Source organism: Oncorhynchus keta, chromosome 32 (assembly GCF_023373465.1).
Source record: "Oncorhynchus keta strain PuntledgeMale-10-30-2019 chromosome 32, Oket_V2, whole genome shotgun sequence".
NCBI classification, from domain to species: domain Eukaryota; kingdom Metazoa; phylum Chordata; class Actinopteri; order Salmoniformes; family Salmonidae; genus Oncorhynchus; species Oncorhynchus keta.
In genome coordinates this window covers 2,253,971-2,280,561 of record NC_068452.1, presented here as the reverse complement: position 1 = coordinate 2,280,561, position 26,591 = coordinate 2,253,971, and the positions used below count along the sequence as shown (strand labels likewise).

The following is a 26,591-nucleotide window of genomic DNA, read 5'->3' as shown; positions in this document are numbered from 1 at the left end:
GGAGGACAGGTTAGGGTCAATGAAGGCAGGCTAGCATTGAATTAGCATCATTATAATTACCAGGTCAGCATTGAAAAGTGACTAGCGGTAGCGTCAGCGTTGAATGACTCAATCGTAATGAAAACAGCATGTCTGATGTAGCTTCAGCTAACGAAGTAGCATTCCTGGTAGATGAAGTAAGAAACAGAATGTCCATGTGTGGGTGTGTGTTGTTTGAGGATCTGGGTGGTATGATGAACCGTGGTGCTGTGTGTGTGTGTGTGTAAGGGGAGCTTGACTCACGTGGCTAAAGAGCTCGTTGGTGAGCCCTAGGTAGTTGTGCAGCGCCAGAACTGTTACTCTTTGGAGACGAACCATGATGATCTGCATGAGAAGACAGAGGGGGGAAAAGGTCACTTGAACACCAAGAGAAAACGCACATCCACACCTAGTGACAAACACACACACTACAGCTTACCTGGACAACCCGCACCAGGCTCTCAGGGTACTTCTCGAAGATGGAGAGGAAGGCCTCGACAGGTAGACGCAGTACGGTGGACACCTCAGCCGCCCGCGCCGACACAGTCTTGTACGGCTTCTGGTGTCCCTGAAAGACACACACACACACTCTTAGAATATACTGTACTAACTCAATATTAGTGACTTTACAGACATTTTGGGACTTGAGACATTTTACAAGTTCCTATTTTCAGGAGTAAATGAAGGGGAAGTTTGTGTTGAGAGTGGTTTTCACATGCTAGCTAGGTGTACCTGAAACAAACACAATGACAAGGCTCTTTCATCACTCTCCTATTTATTTAACTAGGCAAGTCAGTTAAGAACACATTTTTATTTTACAATGACGGCCTACTTGGGCCAAACTCACCCCTAACCCGGACGACGCTGGGCCAAATTGTACACTTCCCTATGGGACTCCCGATCACGGCCGGTTGTAATACAACCTGGGATCGAACCCGGGTCTGTAGTGACATCTCGAGCACTGCGATGCAATTTCTTAGATCGCTGCGCCACTTGGGAGGCCAGTCAATGAAAAGTGAAAGCAGCCGTTTTGCTGCAGTGACTTGGCTGAAGCCTTTTTAAAATGTCCCTGTGACCAACGCACTAACAAAGAACTGAACTACTTAACAAAATGTTTATAGTCTCAAACCAAGAAGAGGGAACTAGCAGAACACACCAGCAGAAACCATTGCTTTAGAGACATTTTCCATTTCCTTTTCTCAGCCGTAAAGCAAGGGCTCATGGATGTGTGTGTCAGTGAGTTTTTCCAGGACTAAATATAGGGGTTACATTCTAGCTACCAACTCCTCTTGACTATAAAGGGTAATGTGTTTCATAGCTCATTGTATACTTATTGGAAGTTTTAAAAAATCCCACCAAAAGTCAAAGCTGACTTAAGCCAGACATAGTGCTTCATGATATAACATTAAATTGCGAAATCATGATTTTGATAGCTTTGGAGGCTAAGTTGAATCCTGAAGCTATGATTCAACACTAGATTGCCCTGACTTGTTCCTGGACTAAGTTCAAATGTCTGACTGAAACGTGAAAGGGAAAGACAAAGGGGTGACTCAAACAAGAAACGACACGCGCTTGGTGATTTAGGGAGTGTGGAATGTGGGACAGGAAGTAGGCGTGTCTTACGGTGATGACGTCCAGGATGCTGAGGAGGCTGTGGACACTGTCTCCGGGGTACACCTCCTTCACCACACCGTCCTTGCCATCCTAAAAACACACAGGGGTAAAACAGAGTATGTCATAACAAATTAACATAGACAAAAGACACGTACATTTTTGTGTTTAATAAAAAAAAAAAAAGAACAGAAAAACACAGGCAAACAGTACAATTGACAGATATCTAGAAAACATTCTGTTCATGTTAAGTCATTCCGATCTCAAATGCAAGTTTATCGTGGTCATAACTTTCTAAATTCCGAGAACATCGCATTTGAGCCTTTTCCTCCACATGGGGATAATCTGAGTCAATAAATAATGATTAGCACCTATTAGTTTATGTCCTACTAGAGAGTTAATTGTTAGAGAACTGTAAGCCCCTTATAAAGTCCCTATTTACTTGTTAGCATGGGTGGAGGCTCATTTGCACAGAAGGCAAAATAAATATAAGAAAATGTAAATGTCTGCCCCCTCCCATACACACACAGAGACACTCTCTCTCACCATTCCAGTAAGGCACAGTTCTAGTTTTCCGTCCTGCACCACGTAGATGCTGCTGTCAGGCTGGCCCGGTCTGAAGACGTACTCTCCCTGTTGAAACTGCAGGAAGACCATGTGTTTACACAGCTCCAGGAACAGAGGCTTCTCAAAGTGGCCCAGCACACTGCAGGGGGGATAGCGATGGAGAGATTACTACAGACATACATCACCTTGCATCATAAATAACTACTCAATATTATTTGTAGATCAGTCAGTCACAACTTTCCCATGATACATGGCGGTTTAGATACTTTCAAACACACACACACACACACACGTCTCCTCCATATAGATAAGGAACCCACAACATCTTAACACACACAGAGTACACTCTACACACACAGAAACTCTGAGAAGTCCCTACGTACCGGACGTTCTTGAGCATGTAGAGCACCTCGGAGGGCAGGTGGGAGTTGGCCACGTCAAACTCTGTAAGGTCCGCCTCCAGCACTGAGGGAGGAGGCTCCTTAGCTACCAGGGTGGGCACCTCCTTCTTAAAACGCAGAATCCTGGAGGGAGGAGGGGGAGGGATGGAGAGAAGGATGGGAAAGCGGGAGGATAAATGTATAACAGACTATTGTTCTCTACTCTGTAGACACCAAGTAAGTTAGCGTCATGGATATCAGTAGAGTAGACAGGGTAAACGGTGTTCACACACTTTTTGGCAATGTTGAGCATTTTCTGCTTCTTTTTGAGTCGTGGGCGCGAGGAGGAGGCTGTGCCCACCAGGGAAGAGGTGGACTGGGACACCTGTGAGAGCAAGAGGTCAAAGGGCAAGTATGGAAAAAAAGACACATTGTCGAACAAAAGGGTACCATTTTACTTTGCTAGAACCCCCAAAACACATCCCACCACTGCCACTAACCTTGCGCATGATCTTTCGCCCATAGAACATGACCTTGTCCCTCTTGCGGAATCGATACTTTGGGGCCTCCTGGGCTTGCAGGTCTGTGAGAAGTTAAAACACACATATATGGAGATACTAGAGCACAGACACAAACAGTAAGTCAATGTGAGTAAGATAAAGTACCCGTATGAACATTTTAAGACGCTATACAATGCTATAATGTAAGCTAAAACCATATATTCATCAGCAAAACTGAAATGAACTAAAAAAATATATATATATATATATATATATATATATATATATAAAGTTATTGGGCTGACCCCATTTAGTTGACTGGACGATTGTTTGGTCAACAGGCTGTTGGTCGACCAAGATTTTTTTAGTCGAGCAGTTGCAAATGGATTTGAAAAAATTCCATGGCACCCGAGACACCGGTCTGATTGGCACCTGTCTCAGTGGACTAATCCAATGAGGAGGCAGAGGGGATGCCACGGTCCAAGAAGAAAGGGGGTGTTGCTAAAATACATGTCTCTCTCCAGAATGGGCCCTTTCCCACCATTTCGTATACATTCATTGTTTCATAAATTAATTGTGTGAATTCGTTGCCCTTTGATTTCAAGTGTCTATCAATTCCACATTACAGACATCACCAGTAGTAACCAACATTTACCGTTAAGTCCCAATCCAGTCTGTTTGTTTATGGTAATTTCTGTTAAAATATTGTTACTAGGTCTTCAGTCGTTTACCGTTCTCATTGTCGGAGTGGACACGTTGTTTGCAGTAATCACAGCCTACAATACACTTGTGAGAAAAAAGTTGGTTCATTTCATTCCATTTACAAATTGTCAACTTTTTAATTGTCTTTTGTTTGGAACACACCTGTCAATGTTGAGTAAGGACGTGCACCTGATTACGCATATAGAAGTAGGCCTAGGCTCCCTGGCCTGCGCGCTAATGGTGGCCTATAAAATGTGCCCATTTGGGGATGTCTGATAGTATTTCTGATTGTCTTAACTCACTCACCATAAGCTGTTTTGCTTCTCAAAGAAATGCTTTCTTCACCTCAAAGAGAATGTTATCAAAAGTGTGAGAATGACAATAGTTTGTCAATACATTTGAAAAATATTTCCAGCTCTCCCTTTCGATAACCACTCAGCATGAAAGGGAAACATCTAATGCTCTGATCCAGTGGAAATGTCATAAAATACCTGGATTAATTCTTATCCCTTGCACAAATAGCCTACAGCTGTGTCTGTCTCGAGATCACTGGAGCAGGAAACTGAGGGCCCAGAGTATTTTATCCAATGTTACAAGTTTGCTAGCAGGAGCTTCTGCAGGACACAGTTGATAAATTGTTTCAAGTTCATTGCAGACAGGCATTGCATTGCCAACATAATTGATAGGACACTTATATTTAAAAATCAGGATATTTTCTACCTGCAGGCTGCAATGTTTTTATTTGCTGGCTTTATGTAGGCAATTTGTACATAATTGGCAATGGCAATAGTTGCTTTTAGATTTGTATCATTTTCATTTAGATTTCGATATAATTTAGATTAACCACATGACAATGACTTTGAGATACAAAGATTATTATAAATTAAATTAAACTGTTTCATGAAAATGTGCATACGAAAATCATAACTGCCACGCAGATCGGTAGAAATGTTAAGATAAATTGGTACTTCAAATGGTAAAGGTTGCCGACCCCTGGTGTTGCCTATTAACGGCAACTTCAGGAGCTTAACGGCAGAATCTGTGAAGGTGAGCGGGAGGGTCAGGAAATGATTTAGGCTGTCTTGATCCCTGGCTTCCTCAAGGGTCATAATAATTATTTAAACCAAACAGTGTGCTTAAAGCATCAGACATGCTCAGTACATATAGTTGATTTTATTCTAACCTAGTGTATAGACACACACCTTACATGACTAAAAGTATGTGGAAACCTGCTCGTTGAACATCTCATTCCAAAATCATGGGCATTAATATGGAGTTGGTCCCCCCCTTTTCTGCAATAACAGCCTCCACTTTTCTGGGAAGGTTTTCCACTAGATGTTGGAACATTGCTGCCGGGTCTTGCTTCCATTCAGCCAGAAGAGAATTAGTGAGGTCGGGCACTGATGTTGGGCGATTAGGCATGGCTCGCAGTCGGTGTTCCAATTCATCCCAAAGGTGTTTGATGGGGTTGACGTCAGGGCTCTGTGCAGCCCATTCAAGTTCTTCCACACCTGGCATCCGCCAAACAGATTAGTCCGTCGGACTGCCAGATGGTGAAGCGTGATTCATCACTCCAGAGAATGCGTTTCCACTGCTCCAGAGTCCAATGGAGGCGAGCTTTACACCACTCCAGCTGAGGCTTGGCATTGTGATCTTAGGCTTTTCTGCAGTTTCTCGACCATGGAAACACATTTCATGAAGCTCCCGACGAACAGTTCTTGTGCTGACGTTGCTTTCAGAGGCAGTTTGGTGAGTGTTGCAACCGAGGACAGACAATTTTTATGGGCTATGCTCCTCAACACTTGGCAGTCCCGTTCTATGAGCTTGTGTGTCCTACCACTTTGCCGCTGAGCTGTTGTTGCTCCTAGACGTTTCCGCTTCACAATAACTGCACTTACAGTTGACCGCGGCAGCTCTAGCAGGGTACAACTTTGATGAACTAACTTGTTGGAAAGGTGGAATCCTATGATCGTGCTACATTGAAAGTAACGGAGCTCTTCCGTACAGGACAATCTACTACCAATGTTTGTCTATGGACAGTACATGGCTGTGTGCTCGATTTTATACACCTGTCAGCAATGGGTGTGGCTGAAATAGCTGAATATACTAATTTGATGGGGTGTCCACATACTTTTGGCCATATAGTGTTTATGGACAAAGACACAATCGACGACTTTCGGTCAACCAAATTCTTCGGGGGTCGGGGACAGCACCCCAAAGTTCTTAGGTGTAAGTGAAGGGCAATCGCTAGAGTACCTGAAGCTAGCATTTATTTCATTTAATAATTAACGGAGAAAACACATTGGAGAGAGAATGTGACACGTACTTCTGAGCTGGATCCTCCGCAGCATGAAGAAGATGAGGATGGCGATGAGGATTATGGCGATGCCCGCACCAATCACCATCCCCATCATCTAGAGAGAGAGACGCACATGGACAGAGACATGGACAGAGGGCGAGAGACGTAGAGAGAGAAGGACAGAGGGAGAGAGACGTAGAGAGAGACGGACAGAGGGAGAGAGACGTAGAGAGAGACGGACAGAGGGAGAGAGACGTAGAGAGAGACGGACAGAGGGAGAGAGACGTAGAGAGAGACGGACAGAGGGAGAGAGACGTAGAGAGAGACGGACAGAGGGAGAGAGACGTAGAGAGAGACGGACAGAGGGAGAGAGACGTAGAGAGACGGACAGAGGGAGAGAGACGTAGAGAGACGGACAGAGGGAGAGAGACGTAGAGAGAGACGGACAGAGGGCGAGAGACGTAGAGAGAGACGGACAGAGGGAGAGAGACGTAGAGAGAGACGGACAGAGGGAGAGAGACGTAGAGAGACGGACAGAGGGAGAGAGACGTAGAGAGAGACGGACAGAGGGCGAGAGACGTGGACAGAGGGAGAGAGACGTAGAGAGAGACGGACAGAGGGCGAGAGACGTAGAGAGAGGCGGACAGAGGGCGAGAGACGTAGAGAGAGGCGGACAGAGGGCGAGAGACGTAGAGAGAGACGGACAGAGGGCGAGAGACGTAGAGAGACGGACAGAGGGCGAGAGACGTAGAGAGAGACGGACAGAGGGCGAGAGACGTAGAGAGAGACGGACAGAGGGAGAGAGACGTAGAGAGAGACGGACAGAGGGAGAGAGACAGAGAGAGAGACGGACAGAGGGCGAGAGACGTAGAGAGAGAGACGGACAGAGGGCGAGAGACGTAGAGAGAGAGACGGACAGAGGGCGAGAGACGTAGAGAGAGAGACGGACAGAGGGCGAGAGACGTAGAGAGAGAGACGGACAGAGGGCGAGAGACGTAGAGAGAGAGACGGACAGAGGGCGAGAGACGTAGAGAGAGAGACGGACAGAGAGCGAGAGATGTAGAGAGAGACAGACAGAGGGAGAGAGATGTAGAGAGAGACGGACAGAGAGAGAGGTGTGCAGCCGCTGATTAAAGCATAATTAGAACGACTTAATGGAATGAAACACTGCACACCAGACCACAACATACGAACGAACCATGCTCGTCTGTAGCTCTTCCTCCACAAACGCCTTGATGTTATTAAACCCTTCCTGTTGGTAGACAAAAAAAAAAGAGAAGTGAACAACCGTGTAAAATAGCCTATATACTATGTAGACAGAGAACTTTTTCCAGAGCTGGGAAAGTTCTGTTACTGAGTTAAATAACTGACGTGTAAAGGAATCCAGGCTTTGGGATTTGCCATGCCCAGGGAAAGGAATGGCAGAGGAGAAGGAGGAATGATGAAGTAAAAATGTTTCATCTGGGTGGAATCAGGTCTGTCGATTCCCAGAGGGGCTTTAAAAACACATCCGGTCACCCAATGTGTTTAGTTTGGCCTAACTATTTATCCTCAACATCCTCTTTTGTCAGCACCCCAACCCACTTGTTCATTCCTCCTTCCCTTCTATAACCAGCTTAACTCAAATAGCTCCATATAAATATATGGGACAACACAACTCCCAAACAATACCTTTGATGATGATCACTATTATTATACAGTAGGCCTAATTGCCTTCTGTCAATATTGGTTTTAGTTGCCTTGCACCCATGTCAGCCTGGCTCTGAGACCAATAATAGGAAAAGTGACTGCTACTTCTTTACTCTGCTGCACCAGACAATAACACAGATCTCATTGAGACATGATGCAATCTAATAGCCTGCATGCTGTAGCCTGCGTGCGAACAAGAAACAGAGCAAATTAGAAAGATAAAAAGGGAAGGAGGAAACTTGAGAGAGCATACAAGAGACTGCGAAGGAACGAGTGAGAGAGAGCCAAGAGATGTCTAACTCCTATGCCACACAACCACACAGTTGGGGACCATAGCAGAGAAATTACAGTGAGAGGATCTTGTCTTTTGAGGTCACTTTAACTTCAAATCAATAGAACTCTTTTTTTCCAGAAGGATATGGTAGAACTTGAGTGATGTCCTGCCAAACGGACCTTCCCTGTTCTAATTCCTTCACTGATTAAGACTAGGCCCTATATGACTCATTGAAGGAGTGGAGATCTTAGCTCAGAGATAAGCTTATATACAGTGTTGCTGCAATAGGAAGTGTGTGTGTGTGAGTGTGAGAGAGAGAGAGAAGGGGGTGGCTGAGTTGACCACTGGTCACATGGCCAATCAGAACGTGTATAACTATGGGTCAAGGCCAATGGGCTTTTAGTACTCTGGCTCTCAGCCAATCAGTGACTGAGCTGGAGGAGAAGGGCGGTCAGTGCTTATTGATCAGGAGAAGAGACGAAAGAGAAAAGGACTCAGCTGCAATTATTGATGAGAGGTTGGTTATGGTCTGAGAGATGGTGGATACTGTACATACTGCAGAAGACATTTCGGGTGAATTAATACAGTTGTGCAACTGACTAGGTATCCCCTCACACACTCTCTCTCGCTCTATGGAAGCGGTACTGTGGTAGTTGGTGAGGTCAATGGGGCCAGAGTAAGTGGTACAGAACAGGAGTGTGTGTGTGTGTTCTTACTTCCAGAGGGGCATCTGCATGTTCTTGGCCCTCTTGTTCCGAGGTGCTCTGTCCCATTCTAACCCCGCCTCTTCACCAGGCTGGTCCATCAACGGCCTCTAAGGAGACAAAACAGGAAGTTGGCATTAGACATACAGGCTACAGTTCACATCTCACACACACGCAGTAAAGGAAATAGCTTTTTAGTAGCTTGGAAGAGAAACCTGGACTTTTACGAAGAGCAATGACTAACAAAATGATTCTAAATACTTTCTAGTATGCAATTATGACTCATTGCTCTGTGTAAAGGTTGTCCAGGTTTAGGGTTGCAAAATTCTGGTTACTTTTCCTAAAATGTCCAGGTTTTCCAGAAATCCCGGGTTGGAAAAGTCCCTGAATCAGGATGCAACAAGCAGGAATTCCAGAATGCTCCTGGAAAACCTGGGAACTTTGGGAAAGTCAGCTATCCAGGTTTCTGAGAGGTACTGCTGTTTATAGATACGTACTGTATATGTGTTTATGCATAAACAGCAGAGCCTCTCAGCCAATCCCCATCCGTTCCCCTCCCCCACTGAAACTGGCAACATGATCCTCTCCCAGTCCCAAACAGAGTTAGAGATAATAACAGTGCTCCAATGACACACAGGCAACATCCCAAAGGGCATCCTGTTCCCTACACAGTGAACTACTTTTGAACTGAGCACTAATCAAAAGTAGTGCACCATATAGGTAACAGGGTGGCATTTGGGACACATGATCCAGAGAGACAGACAATCCTGCCGTGCCCAGTTGACATTGGACTAACCCCCCCCCCCCCCCTCTCCCTGAGGGCTGGTCCTCTAAGAGGGTTTACCCCCCCAGCCCTATTTGGGTTAATACTCCTGGGATTTAGGCCTAGCCCTGACCAATGAAACTCCACCCCCATCTGTTCCCTTCATCTCGCCTCTTAACTTTTCTTCCTCCCACTCCATCTATTTATCACAGCAGACGTTCCAGACCCTCCACCATCTCCCCTCTCTCCATCCCACCATCTCCCCCTCTCTCCATCCCACCATCTCCCCCTCTCTCCATCCCACCATCCCACCCTCTCTCCATCCCACCATCTCCCCCTCCCACCATCTCCCCCATCTCCCCCTCTCTCCATCCCACCATCTCCCCCTCTCTCCATCCCACCATCTCCACCCTCTCTCCATCCCCACCCTCTCTCCATCCCACCATCTCCACCCTCTCTCCATCCCACCATCTCCACCCTCTCTCCATCCCACCATCTCCACCCTCTCTCCATCCCACCATCTCCCCATCCCACCATCTCCCCCTCTCTCCATCCCACCATCTCCCCCTCCCACCATCTCTTAAACCATTTGTTGACACAAACAAATGCAAGTATACAATCCAAACAAAGTCTTTACAGGCTACACACTGAGCACAGACAAACAAGCAGCTAGCTTTGCATTCAAACCTCCATTGACTCCCACTGAAACTGAGCAAACATACCCTTGCTAGGCAAACAAAGATATTTAGCCATACAAGCTAATGTGATATGGTTAAGGCCTACTACAGTGCATTGGGAAAGTTCAGTGCATTCCCTTCCCCACATTTTGTTACATTACAGTTTTATTCTAAAATAGATCCAATTTGAATAAATCCTCAATCTACACACAATACCCCATAATGACGCAGACACTTTTTTTTATTTTTTTTTTATTTTTTAGATAAACGTGTTATAAATAAAAAGCAGAAATACCTTGACATAATTATTCAGACCCTTTGCAATGACATTGAGCTCAGATGCATCCTGTTTCCAGTGATCATCCTTGAGATGTTTCCACAACTTGATTGGAGTCCACCTGTGGTCAATTCAATTGATCAGACATGATTTGGAAAGTCACAGACCTGTCTATATAAAAGGTACCACAGATGACAGTGCATGTCAGAGCAAAAACCAAGTCATGAGGCCAAACAATCAGGGGAGAAGGGCCTTCGTCAGGGAGGTGACCAAGAACTTGATGGTCACTCTGACAGAGCTCCAGAGTTCCTCTATGGAGATGGGAGAACCTTCCAGAAGGACAACGATCTCTGCAGCACTCCACCAATCAGGCTTTTATGGTAGAGTATCCAGACGAAAGTCACTCCCTCAGTAAAAGGCACATGAAAGCCTGCTTGGAGTTTACCAAAAGGAAACTAAAGAACTCTCAGACCATGAGAAACAAGATTCTCTGGTCTGATGAAACCAAGATTGAACTTCTTGGCCTAAATGCCAAGCGTCACATCTGGAGGAAACCTGGCACCATTTCTATGGTGAAGCATGATGGTGGCAGCATCATCATGCTTTGGGATGTTTTTCAACTGCAGGGACTGGGAGACTAGTCAGGATTGAGGAAAATATGAAAAGAGCAAAGTACAGAGAGATCCTTGATGAAAACCTGCTCAGGACCTCAGACTGGGGTGAAGGTTCACCTTCAAACAGGATAACAACCTTAAGCACACAGCCAAGACAGCGCGGGGGTGGCTTTGGGACAAGTCAATGTCCCAGTGAGTGACCCAGCCAGAACCCAGAACTTGAACCAGATGTAACATCTCTGGAGAGACTTGGAAATAACTTCAGAGGATCTGCAGAGAAAAATGGGAGAAACTCCCCAAATACAGGTGTGCCAAGCTTGTAGCTTCATACCCAAGAAGACTCATGGTTGTAATATGTGCCAAAGCGGCTTCAACAAATTACGGAGTAAAGGGTCTGAATACTCATTTTTAAAAACCTGTTTTGCTTTGTCATTATGGGGTATTGTGTGTAGATAGATTTTAAAAAATTGAATGTGGAAAACGTGAAGGGATCTGAATACTTTCCAAATGCTCTGTATGTACGTTTTGAACTCCAGCTAAAGGGATAATCAATGACATCATGGTCTAGGAACCAGAGGCCAATTTTTTTTTTTTTTATTTGACCTTTATTTAACTAGGCAAAGCAGTTAAGAACAAATTCTTATTTTCAATGACGGCCTAGGAACACTGGGTTAACTGCCTTGTTCAGGGGCAGAACGACAGATTTTTACCTTGTCAGCTCGGGGATTCGATCTAGCAACCTTCCGGTTACTAGTCCAATGCTCTAACCACTAGGCTATCTGCCGCCCCCGAGAGCTGCATTGGATGAAATCAAATCCGAGAGAGTGGCTGACAGTGGACTGTCATATTGCATAGCCTGTCACAAACAGACCTGAAACAGGACGAGTAGCGTCAAGGTCTATTCTCTCTCAACTACACTCTCTCTCTCATTCATCCTCCACCATTCATTTGTGTTTGACTCACTTAACCAACTGCTGAAGCAAAACTGTAAGTACCCAAACTACTGAATATCCCTATGTTTATAAATGCCCATGTTAATGAAATACCATGGTAAACTAGGCCTAGTCATGATTCCACCCAGCCAAGCAGTACTGCCTGGCTCTGGAAACATCACATGCTCTGCTGGTCTGTGCTGTATAGACAACAAGGAGGCCCAGGGTTAATCATATAGAATGGAAAACATACACGTTTCCATTTGCTCATCATGACATTTTTCCTGCCCCTCACTCACAGTTGCAGTGCGAGGCTTTGGTCGTGGACAGAATGTGCTCTCGAAGGATGAAATACAATCAATCAGGCAAACATAAAGTACTGCGTGTCCAATGATCCCAAGAGCGAGTGTCCGTGTCCCTTCACGCCACCTCAGTGAACCAAAAGGCAACTGAAGAACTCTCAGACAGAGGTTGTCAGTGTATATACGATTGTGTAACACGTAGGCCCATGCGAACTCTATTGCATTCATTGCGCTCTACTACTACTACTACAAGGCTAGCAGAATTATTACAGGGTAATAAGATCACTGTCAGTGAAAAGAGTAAATGTTACAAATCTCCTCGAGCAGAAGCCGACACTAGAACTGTCTCTCTCTCACTCTCCGGTAACGCCTCCATATAGCTGGGTGGTTATTCCCATTGTCCTCATAAAAACAATGCTGCCAGTGTTGATGTCCCAAGGCCAGGCATGGACTCACTCCCTCTCCCTCGCTCGTCATTCCTCCTCCACTCACACCAGGAGCAAGAATAGCACAACCAAGCCTGTTTTATTTACGTACACTGCACATTCTGGGCCAGGGATTAACACCACCAACAACAGCCTATAGCATGTTGTTTCTACTGGGTCAGCCTGTCAGACCCTAGAGAACAGACACAACGACTGTGGGGACAATGGACTGGGACATAGATAGCCTACTAGATTGCTCAAATTAATTGGTCTTGCCCTTTTTGCGTGCTTCGTTTCAGATAACTATACAACAATTACATGGCTTACTGATTGGGCTTGGACATGTTTTATTGCAGATAAGGATGGCATCATTACTGTGGCATGGCGGTTGGGCAATGCAGCAACTACATGAACTGTGACTGAGCCAACTTTCTGTGATGAGCAATAACTAGGGTCATAGAGAACAGAAACCTGCATACGGATATGGCTCAACTTGACCGTTGCTCTCTAAAAAGTCTAGAAATTAGCATGAACCATATTACCGTTTTCAAATGTGTAGGTTAAAACTACTTTATAGCTCGTGTGACATGAATTAGTAGCTCATGAGTCGCGTGAACCGTAGCAGGACAGTGTGGCAATAGTAGGTCAGCTCGGGTGTCTATGTCAAAATAGTTGTTGCATAATTCGCAACCCTGCCGTGTAGTGTTGCATTACTAGTCCTCATTAATCACCTGGTCGGCCCTTTAGTAGCTATAAAGAGCCATTTGTAAACAGAGAAGTCGGGACAGGGCCTGTCCGATGAATTGATGGTGACAGAGAGGGTTGTCTTTCTCCATATCAAATCGATCGTGCCTCAACTCGTTCATTTGAATCTAATGTAGCCGCATTCTCGTTCGGACCTGCGCAAACCGTGGGTGTGTTTTTGCGCAGAATACGGTAATGAAACTGGTGAAGTTATGCTAATTTCGTGTCTAGGCACTGATCTACCTTAGCAGTACTACAGGGCCAAACATGTTCTGGAAAGCCCTTTAGAAACTTGAACTCAATTAAGTAATCTCATTATTTTGTAGCTAGTTAGCTAGGTACATAGCTAACAGCTACAATGTGTGCCTCTACACCAAAACATTCAGTAGCCTGGTTACAGTATAGCGAGCTATGTTGACACGCTTTGAAACAGCAGGCAAGCATCATACACGTCGCTAGCTAGCCGTTAACTATGGTCCCCTCTCGTTAGCAGTGGCATATGATGACCGATAATGCCAACACAACAGCTAACGTTAGATCGTTGTTTACGATGAGACCAACCAGCCGTAGAAAAAAATCTAATTTAAATGTACAAATACTGTCGCTTTCAAATTTCACCAAGTCGGCCCGTGTAGAAAAGCCACCAGAATCTGGTTAATGCAAAGATGCTGTCTTTTGACCTCCGCAGGGACAGTGCTTATTGATTGACATGCTCGGCACAGCCCGCGCACTATCTGGACATTGGTGACACAATCTCTAACACAAAGACTCATACATATGTCAATTTATGCAGCTAGACATACCTCCTACTAGCAATTACATGCTATTTATTGACCTGTTAAGTGAAAACGATAACCGCCCTTACCTGAACTGCGTGTTTCTCGTCAATCTCTACAGTACTGTCAAATAACACCAATAGCGGAAATTATCTGTATCATAACTCCTCCTATTTTTATTCTACACGAGCCGCAGGCCAATCAAAAATCTGATATTGTGCATATCTAATCCAATCTGTATCCAGGGATGAAATGTCGCAACATAGCCCGCCTACCTTTAGATGAGAGAAGTAGCCAATCGAGCTGCAAGGTTGAGAAGGGGACGCTACAAATAGACCTGTGATTGGCGAGGTGTATATGACTGACGATTACACTAACCAGTAACAAGAGACAACAAATCAAAAATGTACTGTACAATGTTTATTATCATGCATAATTTTAGTAAATTAATCTTGATAACTGAACACTCACGTTAGCTGCTAATAAAATATTTATGATGGATCCTTGAACCTGACTACAAACTAATGACAATACATCTCAATCAACTGGGTATGTAGCCCATGACATTGCCCACCTTCTACAGGTGCCATCATTATAATATTAAATTAACGTTTTGTGTCATTTTTAAAATCAGTATCTTCAGACATCTACCAAGATGTATATTAGATAAGGCAACAAAGATAAGGCAACAATTTATCAAATATAATGATATTCCTCGGTATTTAGTATTGAATGAGGGATGATTGATTCAATCACTATTGTTATGGTTTAAAGGCCCTATAACGAGGGTAATGCCACATCCAAAATGCTAGGCCATCTCCTCTTTTCTCTGTAAACCAAGTCACTCGGTCCTCACATGATCTCTCCTATCATTGCTATGCGGATGACACTCAACTACTCTTCTCCTTCCCCCTTCTGACACCCAGGTGGCGACACGCATCTCTGTGTGCCTGGCAGACATCTCAGCTTGGATGTCGGCCCACCACCTCAAGTTCAACCTCGTCAAAACAGAGCTGCTCTTCCTACCGGGAAAGGCTTGCCCGCGTCAAGACGTCTCCATCACGGTGGACAAATCCACAGTGTTCCCCTCCAGGAGTGCAAAGAACCTTGGCGTGACCCTGGACAACATCCTGTCGTTCTCTGCAAAAAACATCAAAGCAGTGACTCGTTCCTGCAGTTTCATGCTCTACAACATCCATAGAGTACGACCTTTCCTCACACAGGAAGCGGCGCCGGTCCCAATCCAGGCACTTGTCATCTCCCATCTAGACTGCTGCTACTCTGCTTGGCTGAGCTCCCCGCTTGTGCCATCAAACCCCTGAAACTTATCCAGAATGGCGCAGTCCGCCTGGTGTTCAACCTAAGTTCTGCCATGTCGCCCCGCTCCTCCACAAACTCCACTGGCTTCCAGTCAAAGCTCATATAATCTTCAAGGTCCTGATGCTTGCCGACGGAGCAGCAAGGGGAACTGCACCTCCTTTCCTTCAGGCTATGCTCAAACCCTACATCCTAAACCGAGCACTCCGTTCTGCCACCTCTGGTCTCTTGAACCTCTCACCTCTACAGGAGGGCAGCTCCCGCTCAGCCCATTCAAAGCTCTTCTGTCCTGGCACCCCAATGGTGGATCAAGCTTCCCTCTAAAGTCAGGACAGCAAAGTCCCTGCCCATCTTTCGAAACTATCTGACAACACTTACATCATTCATAATACTCATTTCATACATTAGTGCAAGTATGAAAAGTGTGCCGTGAGCCGAGGTAACTAAATTCAGCAAAAAAGAAATGTCCTCTCACTGTCAACTGCGTTCATGTTCAGAAAACTTAACATGTGTAAATATTTGTGTGAACATAACAAGATAATTGAGACATAAACTGAACAAGTTCCACAGAAATTGAATAATGTGTCCCTGAACAAAGGGGGGTCAAAATCAAAAGTAACAGCCAGTATCTGGTGTGGCCACCAGCTGCATTAAGTACTGCAGTGCATCTCCTCCTCATGGACAGCACCAGATTTGCCAGTTCTTGCTGTGAGATGTTACCCCAGTCTTCCACCAAGGCACCTGCAAGTTCCCGGACATTTCTGAGGGGAATGGCCCTAGCCCTCACCCTCCGATCCAACAGGTCCCAGACGTGCTCAATGGGATTGAGATCCGGGCTCTTCGCTGGCCATGGCAGAACACTGACATTCCTGTCTTGCAGGAAATCACGCACAGAACGAGCAGTATGGCTGGTGGCATTGTCATGCTGGAGGGTCATGTCAGGATGAGCCTGCAGGAAGGGTACCACATGAGGGAGGAGGATGTCTTCCCTGTAACGCACAGTGTTGAGATTGCCTGCAATGACAACAGGCTCAGTCCGATGATGCTGTGACACACCACCGCAGACCATGACGGACCCTGCACCTCCAAAACGATCCCGCTCCAGAGTACAGGCCTTGGTGTAACGCTCATTCCTTCGATGATAAACGTGAATCCGACCATCACCCCTGGTGAGACAAAACCACGACTTGTCAGAGAAGAGCACTTTTTGCCAGTCCTGTCTGGTCCAACGACGGTGGGTTTGTGTCCATACGCGACGTTGTTGCCGGGGATGTCTGGTGAGGACCTGCCTTACAACAGGCCTACAAGTGTGATGTTTGGATGTACCAATTCTGTGCAGGTGTTGTTACACATGGTCTGCCACTGCGAGGACAATCAGCTGTTCGTCCTGTCTCCCTGTCTTAGGCTTCTCACAGTACGGACATTGCAATTTATTGCCCTGGTCACATCTGTAATCCACATGCCTCCTAGCACCATGCCTAAGGCATGTTCACGCAGATGAGCATGGACCCTGGGCATCTTTCTTCTGGTGTTTTTCAGAGTCAGTAGAAAGGTCTCTTTAGTGTCCTAAGTTTTCAGAACTGTGACCTTAATTGCCTACCGTCTGTAAACTGTTAGTGTCTGAACGACCTTTCCACAGGTGCATGTTCATTAATTTGTGGTTAAATTTATGGTTCATTGAACAATCATGGGAAACCGTGTTTAAACCCTTTACAATGAAGATCTGTGAAGTTATTTAGATTTTTTTACAAACTATATTTGAAAGACAGGGTCCTTAAAAAGGGACCCTCTTTTTTTGCTGAGTTTGGGTATGTGAGTCTAGGTGCCACATTCAACCTGCAGCCAAATACATACATATACTGCCACCCAGTGGTAAAAACGTGTCAGTACACAATAGCGTTTATTATCTGGGACATTCTACCTGGAACATATCTTTTACATGTGTATCGCATTAGTGGAAACTCACACTGTTCTGAAAGCAGGCTGCCGGTTTTGACAAGCAGAAGTGACATTTCGTAGCAGGTTAGGTTGTATTACACAGCAGGTTAGGATAATTAACGTGGCAGGTTAGGAGAGGGTTTCTAAAACTCGGTCCTGCCCCCCACACACACACACTTCTCCAGCTGAGAAGACAGGGAGAGGGAGAACAGTGAGGACAGTATGGACTCTCACTCCAGTTTGCAGTGTGTGTGTGTGTGTGTCAGAGAGAGTGAGAGTGAGTCTCTCTATGCATGTATTGGATGGTCACCTCTGTTGAATAATGGACGATGTGGGCCTTGGATGCCTCCAAGTAGGCAACTGAATTTGTATTCTGAGGGATAGGAAGATACTATTACCTCAGAGCAAAATGCCCGGACAGACACACATTTCAGAGATGAACAGAGTGAAATAAAGTCAAATAGGCCTAACATTTAGGGCTATGCGTTTTTCCTGACCATGCACTGCCCATTGAGACAGAGGACTCTAGTGCTCACAATCCTGTTTTAGCCTGGGCAGCACAATTGAGGACTTTCAACATTTTGAAGTGGTTAACTGGGTGGAACATCCTATGGGTTAAGGAAGGCTCACATAATTCCATCTGGGTCATCAAGAGGAATCAGCCCATGAATTATACTCATTAGCAAACATGAGTATACATCGCCAACCCCTTGGCTTTATATCTGTTCAAACAACACATCCAGGTGGCAGTGTGCAACCATTCCGTTTGTTTACCAACTCATAGTGGTAGTAGAAGATCATGGAGATGGCCTCAATGGCGTTGACTGTGCGCTCACAGCCATAATGGAATAGATACACGAGTCCATTGCCCCATTGGTCCAATATTGCTATTAAATAAAATATTGCTATTAGATCATGTATAAAGTGTACAATTGCGGGAGTTGATATTCTTTGTCTAATATTGTATTTGAAAGTATTTGGTAAATGAGTGCCACTGACTTGGCAGAGATGGCATCGCTACGCATCTTCACATCAAATCAAATGTTATTTGTCACATGCGCCGAATACAACAGTGAAATGCTCACTTACAAGCCCTTACCCAACAATGCAGTTTTAAAGAAAATACAAACAAAAAGTAAGAGATAAGAATAACAAATAATTAAAGCGCCGCAGTAAATAACAATAGCGGGGCTATATACAGGGGGTATCCGTACAGAGTCAGTGTGTCAATGTGCGGGGGCACCGGTGTTGAGGTGATTATATACATGTAGGTAGAGTTATTAAAGTGGCTATGCATAGACAATAACAAAGAGTAGCAGCAAAGGAGGGTAAATCCATTTGACTTTATGCCCGCACACCTTTTGATTTGAACGAGACCTTCCACACACATTTTCCCATTGGTGTATTTGACCATTTTAAAACACAATACAACCACACGTGTAGATACAGTACCATGCCATTAAAATCACTGAGGATTGACACAAAAAGTTTAAACGTATTTCCATTGTGGTCCTCATGAAAATACATGAAAACAAAATATACACAACGTTATAACATGGAAACAAAATACATCTCATAAATAGGGACGAAACCGTAAAATGAATAAAATAGATGACCATGTAACGTTCATTGAAAACAATTATACTTTCTTTAAGCCTGTGCAGTTTTAAAGCATTTTGCCCATAAATCATTTCTTAAGGTGTATCTTAGGGACTTTGAACGTAGGAATTTATATTATATGGTACACCATTCCATTCCTCTGCACCAGTGTTAAGGAAATTTTCCAGCTTTTTCCAGACATACTCCTATAGCGCAGCGGTCTGATATTGCCAACATTGGCTTTGGTGTGATGGCTATGAGAGTCAAATAAATTGAAATTGTATTTGTCACATGCGCCGAATACAACAGTGACATGCTTACTCATCACCCCTTAACCAACAATGCAGTTTTAAGAAACATATGTGTTAAGTAAAAATCAAAATAACAAATAATTAAAGAGCAGCAGTAAAATAACAGTAGAGAGGCTATCTACAGGGGGTACCGGTATGTACTGGGGGCACATGTTAGTCGAGGTAATTGAGGTAATATGTACATGTAGGTAGAGTTAAAGTGACTATGCATAGATAATAAACAGAGAGTAGCAGCAGCGTAAAGGGGAGAGGGCAATGAAAATAGTCTGGGTAGCCATTTGATTAGCTGTTCAGGAGTCTTATATAAGAAGCTATTTGGACCTAGACTTGGCGCTCCGGTACCGCTTGCCGTGCGGTAGCAGAGATAAGTCTATGACTAGGGTGGCTGGAGTCTTTGACAATTTTTTAGGGCCTTCCTTTTCCTCCGACACACTGCCTGATATAGAGGTCATCTAATGAAATGAAAATAACCCGACATGTAACCGGGACATGGTCATGTATTTTAAATGTTTTTATTGTACCTTTATTTAGCAAGTCAGTTAAGAACAAATTCTTATTTTCAATGACGGCCTTGGAACAGTGAGTTAACTGCCTGTTCAGGGGCAGAACGGACAGATTTGTACCTTGTCAGCTCCGGGATTCGATGTTACGACCTTTGGGTTACTAGTCCAACATATAACTTTAAAAAACATCAACAGTTCGATCTGCACCACCCAGAGATAAACCGGAAGCCAGTTCAGTTTCCTGAAACGATTAGGACCAATGTGCGTCCTACAGCTGAGTTTGAGGATAATTTTCATTAGTTTGTTTTGGGCCGTTTGAAGCTTGAACCATAAGATACAAGCATAGTCATAGTGGCACTGGATCGGAGATGTTGTCAGGTTCCTCATAGTCTCCGTATCCAGAAACATGGCTACTTTTGCCAAAACACTTTGTCCTGGAGTAAACCTTTTATAATGACCTTCACATCCATTAGTTCACCTGTCATGTGTTGGTCCAGTTAACATCCCAAGTAGGTAACATAACATCTTTCCCTCACGGCTACACCATTACACTTGACTGAGAAGTTGGAAGATTTTCTCACTTTATGTTTGCAACCAAACAGGATACATTCTCTCTTGCCTAAATGCAGAGAGTCTGTTGTCAGATAACCACTTCCTGACTTTAGGCAGTTGGCTGCTTAGGGTCTTTTCAACAGTCTCCATATTCTAATGGCAGAATCATCCGCAGACAGGAACAGAGGGCCTGAACAGGCAACATCCATTATATCCAAATGATACTTTTAACCATGTTTTGAGGCTATATAGTGTTTGTTGACATTTTCTTTGTAAAACAATCTAATATTTTGGGTTCAAGGATCAATGGGTACATATCATTAATTTATAAGTCCAAAAATAGATGTAGCTTAGACCCATTCATATTTTAATATGTTGTAGCTTAGAGCCTATTACATCATCTGAGGTTTTAGTGTTGTGCCCGCCATCGATTGAGACTAAAGAATACAGTGTGGGTGTCATGCTTTGGCTGATAAATGTACTAAAATGGGAGTACAATTTATTTATTTTTACCCATTTTTTTCCCTCCCCAATTTCGTGATTACTATCTTGTCTCATAGCTGCAACTCCCCAACCGGCTCGACAAAAAGGCCGAGTCACGCGTCCTCCAAAACATGACTAGCCTGACCTAGTTTGGGAAAAACCTGGTGTAAAGGAATAGAAATAGAATGGACCTATGATTGAAATGACACCCACCCTGTACTCAAGATTATGCTGTGTCTCAAACAATGGCCGGCACAACACAAAAACATCAGATGATGTAAAGTGGGGTTTAAACTACAACATATGGAAATATGAAAAATATCAAGAGTTAAATGAGTTTTTAGATCATTTACGTTAAAGGTTAAAATGTCAATTTTTATATAAAAAAACATTTTGACAACCCCGTTTGCAAGCTTTTAAATTATATTAAACTCAACCGTTTATCTTTTCCAGTGATGACGACATGGATGTCTCATGGTATGTGGTAAGGTATGCAAAATGAGTCAACTTTGAGTACCTTTATCTCCTGAATGTTTTGGCATTCAGGTCCAAAAAGTCCCTTTCTGACTGCTTCTACCATGGACAAACATGTTTGGAAAGTTTTGTTAAATCAAGGGATGCTGTCAAAGTGACCGAATTCAAATGGATTTACCCAGGAGAAATGCCAAGACACATGATGGATTCCGTTGGGTATTGCTATTGGGTTTGCCAAGCTGCCATTTCTGCACTGCTGTCAAGAAACAATGTGGTGACACTCGAAACAGCCACATGTCTTGAATTGTACAAGCATGCCAACGCGTGTATATTTCTTATGCAGGTGAGCAAAACGCTGCTTAATCATTGCAAGCACTAATGTAAAACGTAACTGCATTTTCAATGCTAACTCTGCAAACTAAACGTTCGACAACCTTGAAAGTTGTAAGTACCAATATTACAGCCATGGTCGGAATGCAAACACATGAGATTTCATACGAACGCCTACGTGTGGAAAATGTTATAATTATATGCCGTGCAGGACAAACACACGTTGCATGGTATAATATTTCCAGAAATGACATGGCTACAAAAACGTTTTATTTACAATACTTAAATTGACAAAATACCTCGAACACGTCCATGTGTTTACCCACACTGCGCAACTGTGGAAGTGCTTCTATTTCTTTGGTGCAGCCATTACTCGGGAAACAAATAATGAGTGTATATCGCCTACTACCGTGTTGGAGTGTAGGTGGTTCCAACATGAGGACCCTTACGCACTACTCCAGAATCACGACGGGTTTCTTGGAGATTGTCATATTCTTGGAGATTGTCATATTTCAGAAATACTGAACATCCTCCCAATTTCGCTAAAGTTCCCTCGGCTACTTGGTGGTGAAAAATGCCATATAATTCCAAAACTGTAGCCTAAACCACCATGGGAGAAATGAAGACATATCATCACTTGTTGAGGCGGCCTATACGAAATGCTTGGTCATTGTGCAATTAAGAAATAGATGTAATAATAGTGGTGGAAATCTACTGTTGTTGTGTTTAATATGACAGAGATGAATAAAACAATCATAGCATCCAAACGTAATTGGTAGTTTCAACTACCGCTTATCTTATCAAATGGCCACAAGACACAAATATAACAATATATCAAGGAAAAATCTTATGAAAGCGTATGATTATGTTGGTAGTGATGGGCATATTACAACAGCCGCACAAGTCTAGTCTTGTGAAGGTAGCCTATAATTTCCGTTTTTCTTGTCAAAGTAGGCCTAATTCGCACAACAATTAAATAGTTAAGAAACATATATAGCCTAAGGATATTGTTCGTTTAAACATTGCAAGTATCAAGAAAACTTTTTTTCCGTTTTTGTTGCAGCAATTTACCATTTCAGTCGTCATAGATGAACGAATTATACACATTTTATTCAAAATAGATGGAGGCTAAATACTGAACATTGAAATGAGAAATTGTTCTCACATTTCAAATGAAGAGAAAATGAGGAGAAAATGTAGACCTACATTGGTTCCTGTCAAGTCAATTTCCCCTTTCAATCTTGATGTTCACGGTGTGGTGTAATACGTGTAATCAGTGTTCATTGACCGAGACAAAAGCATTTCAACAGAAGTTTAAATTATAATGTTTATTTACTGAGCTCAGTTTTTACAGGTATAAGTGAATAATTAAAATAAGACCATGTATGTACACAGTACAGATACAGAGATATTTAATAAATATCAATATTCCTGCGCCTTCTTCCATCAGAGTTGCAGGACACGTGAACACTATTTACAATGATATTATTTATATTTCTTGAAAATAAAATCAATTTTATATCATACAAATATCCCATTTGTAATTGGTCTTAAGGCCTCGCATAGTGAAAAAGTACAAATCGTTTATGCACATTTGTTTTCTAAAGTAATATTTCACACCATGAAAATAAACCGGATTTACAGAGCTTGCAACTGGAAAGAAATGCGGCAAATGTACACATGCATAAATCTGTGGGTCATGATTCTTCATAATTGTATGCACGTACAATTGAGTGTGAAAAATCGTCAATGTTGAACAAATGACAGACATTTTACAATTCAAGTAAGCTTTTCGAGAGCTCAAAATAGGCCTAGTTGGTATTTGAAGGCACTTTCAATAAGGCTGTTTTTAAGTACTTTTTCGTTGCATGGCGCACAGGGCTATATATTATGCACGAGGATATTGCCGTTGTCTAGTCCTGTTAAATTACATACACTTAATGTTAATGCCCCCCTTTGTGTATAATCGAAATGGATACAAAACAATGTATAGATCTAGTGATCAATTACACACGCTGCAAGTGGCAAACGGGTTGTGTTTTAAGGCCTCACGTGCATTAACAACTTGGCCATTGATAATTGCTCAACTATCAGACATCGCTATCGAAAATATACAAAATAATGCCTACAGGCCTTTGATATAAAATTATCTTGCAATCACCATCCTTCAATCAACAATGTGGCCAACATTTGGCTAAGCATATCTAGGCATGAGAACATGTCCCACAAGTATTGGCCTATTTGACTTTAATGAGCGTATACAACATATATCTAAAAAATAATCTCTGTCGCGTAGACAAATAAAGGCCTATGGGCTTTCTGGGAAATTTTGCCTTTCTGGAAAAAAGATATATCCATGTTTCAGACAGGGAGTAAAGTTAAGTGTTGCAACCATGTTTGAAGACATACAAATGACATATAATATTCTCTCAAATGTAAATACACAATCTAGGTCAAGACAAATAATACATTCCATAGGTGACAGGTCCACCGAAGAGTCCCGGAACAGGTAAAGTGGGCCTGGGGTAGGCGTTTGAATGTCCATAGAGAGATGGAGAGCCCATGTGCGCTCCCAGGGGGAATGGCAGAGCAAAGGCAGGTAGCATGGGTTTCGACGCCAGTTTGTACTTTTCCAACTCGGCCTCCTGAAGTCTCTTGGCTTTAGCCCTTCTGTTTTGGAACCAGATTTTGACCTGGGTCTCGGTCAAATTGAGGGAGTTGGAGAATTCGGCTCGCTCTGCAATGGAGAGGTACTGCTTTTGTCGGAACTTCCTTTCCAGAGCGAGCAGCTGGGAGGTAGTGAAAGGCGTTCGAGGTTTTCGGTTGTTTTTATGTTTCCTTAAAGGACATGGAGGTGGACTTAAGCTTCCTGGGGGGACAAATAAATTAAAAAGTATTGTTATTAAATGAAAAACTCAAGGACTGCTGACCCTTTAAAACAACACATTTCACTGCGCCTATGCGACAATAAAACGTATTTTTTTCTTCACAATTAATCTCACCAAACAACGTATACATTTTAAGGACATTGCCATAAGGTTTATTCCTGCACCGTGGCTTTTAATGGATAGGCCTACCAATTTCCCAATTCTAAAAATAGGCCTATGACAAACTTTGTCTAATGGTGCAGAGTTTAGACCTATCAGGCTACTCTGAAATTACAGTGTACTATTAGACTGATATAGGGACATTTCGAGGCAAATTCGAGAGATTTTTGGATAGACAGGCACGACCACACTGATGACAACATATGTGATCTACTATGTGAGGTAATAACGATCTAATACATGAATAATAAGACTAATAATAGAGAAACTACTGCTATATATTATTAGTATAATAGACAAACAATAGGGAATAGTTGGCTTAATTAGCAGGGACTTACGGGGGGGAGTCGAGAAAGATGAAGTCTGGAACCAAGTGCTCTGGTCTTTCTCGCAAAAATCTTGATTGTCGTCATTCTGACAGTCGGACACGCTCTGCGAGCTTTCTGGGGAAACTTTCCTCTCAACGTAAAAAGTCCTTGGAGAAAACTGTTCGGTGATCTGCCCCGCCGCCGCCACAGGCTTCGGTTGAACGAGACCCGAATCCGAAGAGGGAGAAGAATAGTAAGTCCTGCAGGTTGTTTTCTTGGAAATCAATGATTCGACGCTGAATGGAAGACTGCTCGTCTTACTTTTGTATCCTTTGTCGGTTGTCATATCTTTGGGTTGAAGTTCCTCACACTCCGTATCCGACTGTTCTTTCTGGTGGAGTTTAATCTCGTGGGACGGAGACCCCGGTAGGCCAACGGGATTCATCTCAAAGGGGTACGGGGCCATACACCTCCGCCTGGCCAGCTCAGGAAAATCGAATCGCTTGCGAGAGTATAGCGTCTGGTGCTGTCCTCGCTGTCAGAATATTGCCCAGTAGCTCAACTCACTTAGATGGGGTCGTCTATAAAAGGGCAGTACGTGTTCCCCTCTCCGCGCCGTCCAATCATCGTCTCAACTCGGCCTCGTGACGTTCCCAGCTCTCCTTTCCTCCGTCCCCATTGGCCCTCTGCCTTCCAAGAGACATCAAGAGGGCCTTTGAAAGCAACAAGAAGTTTTAATCATACAGACCCCGTGCGGAGCTGGTGCATTGATAGCTCAAGGTTTTTTTTTGTCTCCGCGGAACACAAAGTAGACCAATTTTAGCGCAATTAACCAGTGGGGAGGCCTCATGAGTATTTACATCCATTAGTTGAGCACTTATTGGAACCTTTAAATTAATTAATTTCGCACCCGAGAACGTTGTGAAAAGATACAGAAGAATGCAAGGTTATAAAGGAATCCTTCTAAAGAATTAAATAGGCTCAAATAAAATAGGAGAAATGACAAAAAATAAGGAAATACACAAATAAATTGAAACTCATTCAAATATTAAAAGTCACATAAACATTTATGAATAGACATAATGGAGAAATACATCGATTTGCTATGACTGTTTGTCACACAGCATTACGCCAATTTAAAGGCTGTCATGGACTTTTTAAAAGTTTACAATAGGCTCGGTTGAGAAGCAACAGGCGTTTTTTCTTCAGGTCAAACTATTTAATAAGCCAGACAAGTTGTGTTGTGGAAGGCGCCAGCCTCGGCGGGATCAAAAAGGAAGCTACCTCGGGGAGAAAAGGGAACGGTTAACTCCACTTAACCAGTTGTCCTCAAAATATTTTTCATAGTCCAGTGCATAGCTGCAGGAAGGAGGCACAACCACTGACATTAAAGACGGTTTCATTTCTTGGAAGAAGAGAACAAACATACTTGATCGGGTGATAAGAGGGGCAGTATTTCAAAAATGTTTTTGAAA

General features: G+C 43.5%; 2 protein-coding genes across 2 annotated transcripts in view; both read right to left on the bottom strand.

The window, feature by feature from the left end:
- LOC118389311 (patatin-like phospholipase domain-containing protein 6) overlaps positions 1-14,432 on the bottom strand; it is a 42,596-nt gene extending 28,164 nt beyond the window's left edge. Inside the window, exons 1-11 of the mRNA XM_052490321.1 lie at positions 14,344-14,432; positions 8,757-8,854; positions 7,276-7,329; positions 6,105-6,192; positions 3,077-3,159; positions 2,870-2,961; positions 2,580-2,720; positions 2,176-2,335; positions 1,642-1,722; positions 458-586; positions 283-363 (exon numbers count right to left, since the gene is read on the bottom strand). Coding sequence (XP_052346281.1) covers positions 283-363; positions 458-586; positions 1,642-1,722; positions 2,176-2,335; positions 2,580-2,720; positions 2,870-2,961; positions 3,077-3,159; positions 6,105-6,192; positions 7,276-7,329; positions 8,757-8,813 — 966 coding nt within the window. The 5' untranslated portion in view covers positions 8,814-8,854; positions 14,344-14,432. The remainder of the gene's footprint in view (positions 1-282; positions 364-457; positions 587-1,641; positions 1,723-2,175; positions 2,336-2,579; positions 2,721-2,869; positions 2,962-3,076; positions 3,160-6,104; positions 6,193-7,275; positions 7,330-8,756; positions 8,855-14,343) is intronic.
- An 8,642-nt stretch (positions 14,433-23,074) lies between these two features.
- Positions 23,075-25,660, bottom strand: LOC118389316 (homeobox protein MSH-C-like). The gene is made up of 2 exons (XM_035779240.2): positions 25,147-25,660; positions 23,075-24,630 (listed from the first exon to the last, which is right to left on the bottom strand). Exons 1-2 carry the CDS (start codon positions 25,580-25,582, stop codon positions 24,215-24,217), a joined length of 852 nt encoding a protein of 283 aa, XP_035635133.1. The 5' UTR covers positions 25,583-25,660; the 3' UTR covers positions 23,075-24,214.
- Positions 25,661-26,591: the final 931 nt, after the last annotated feature.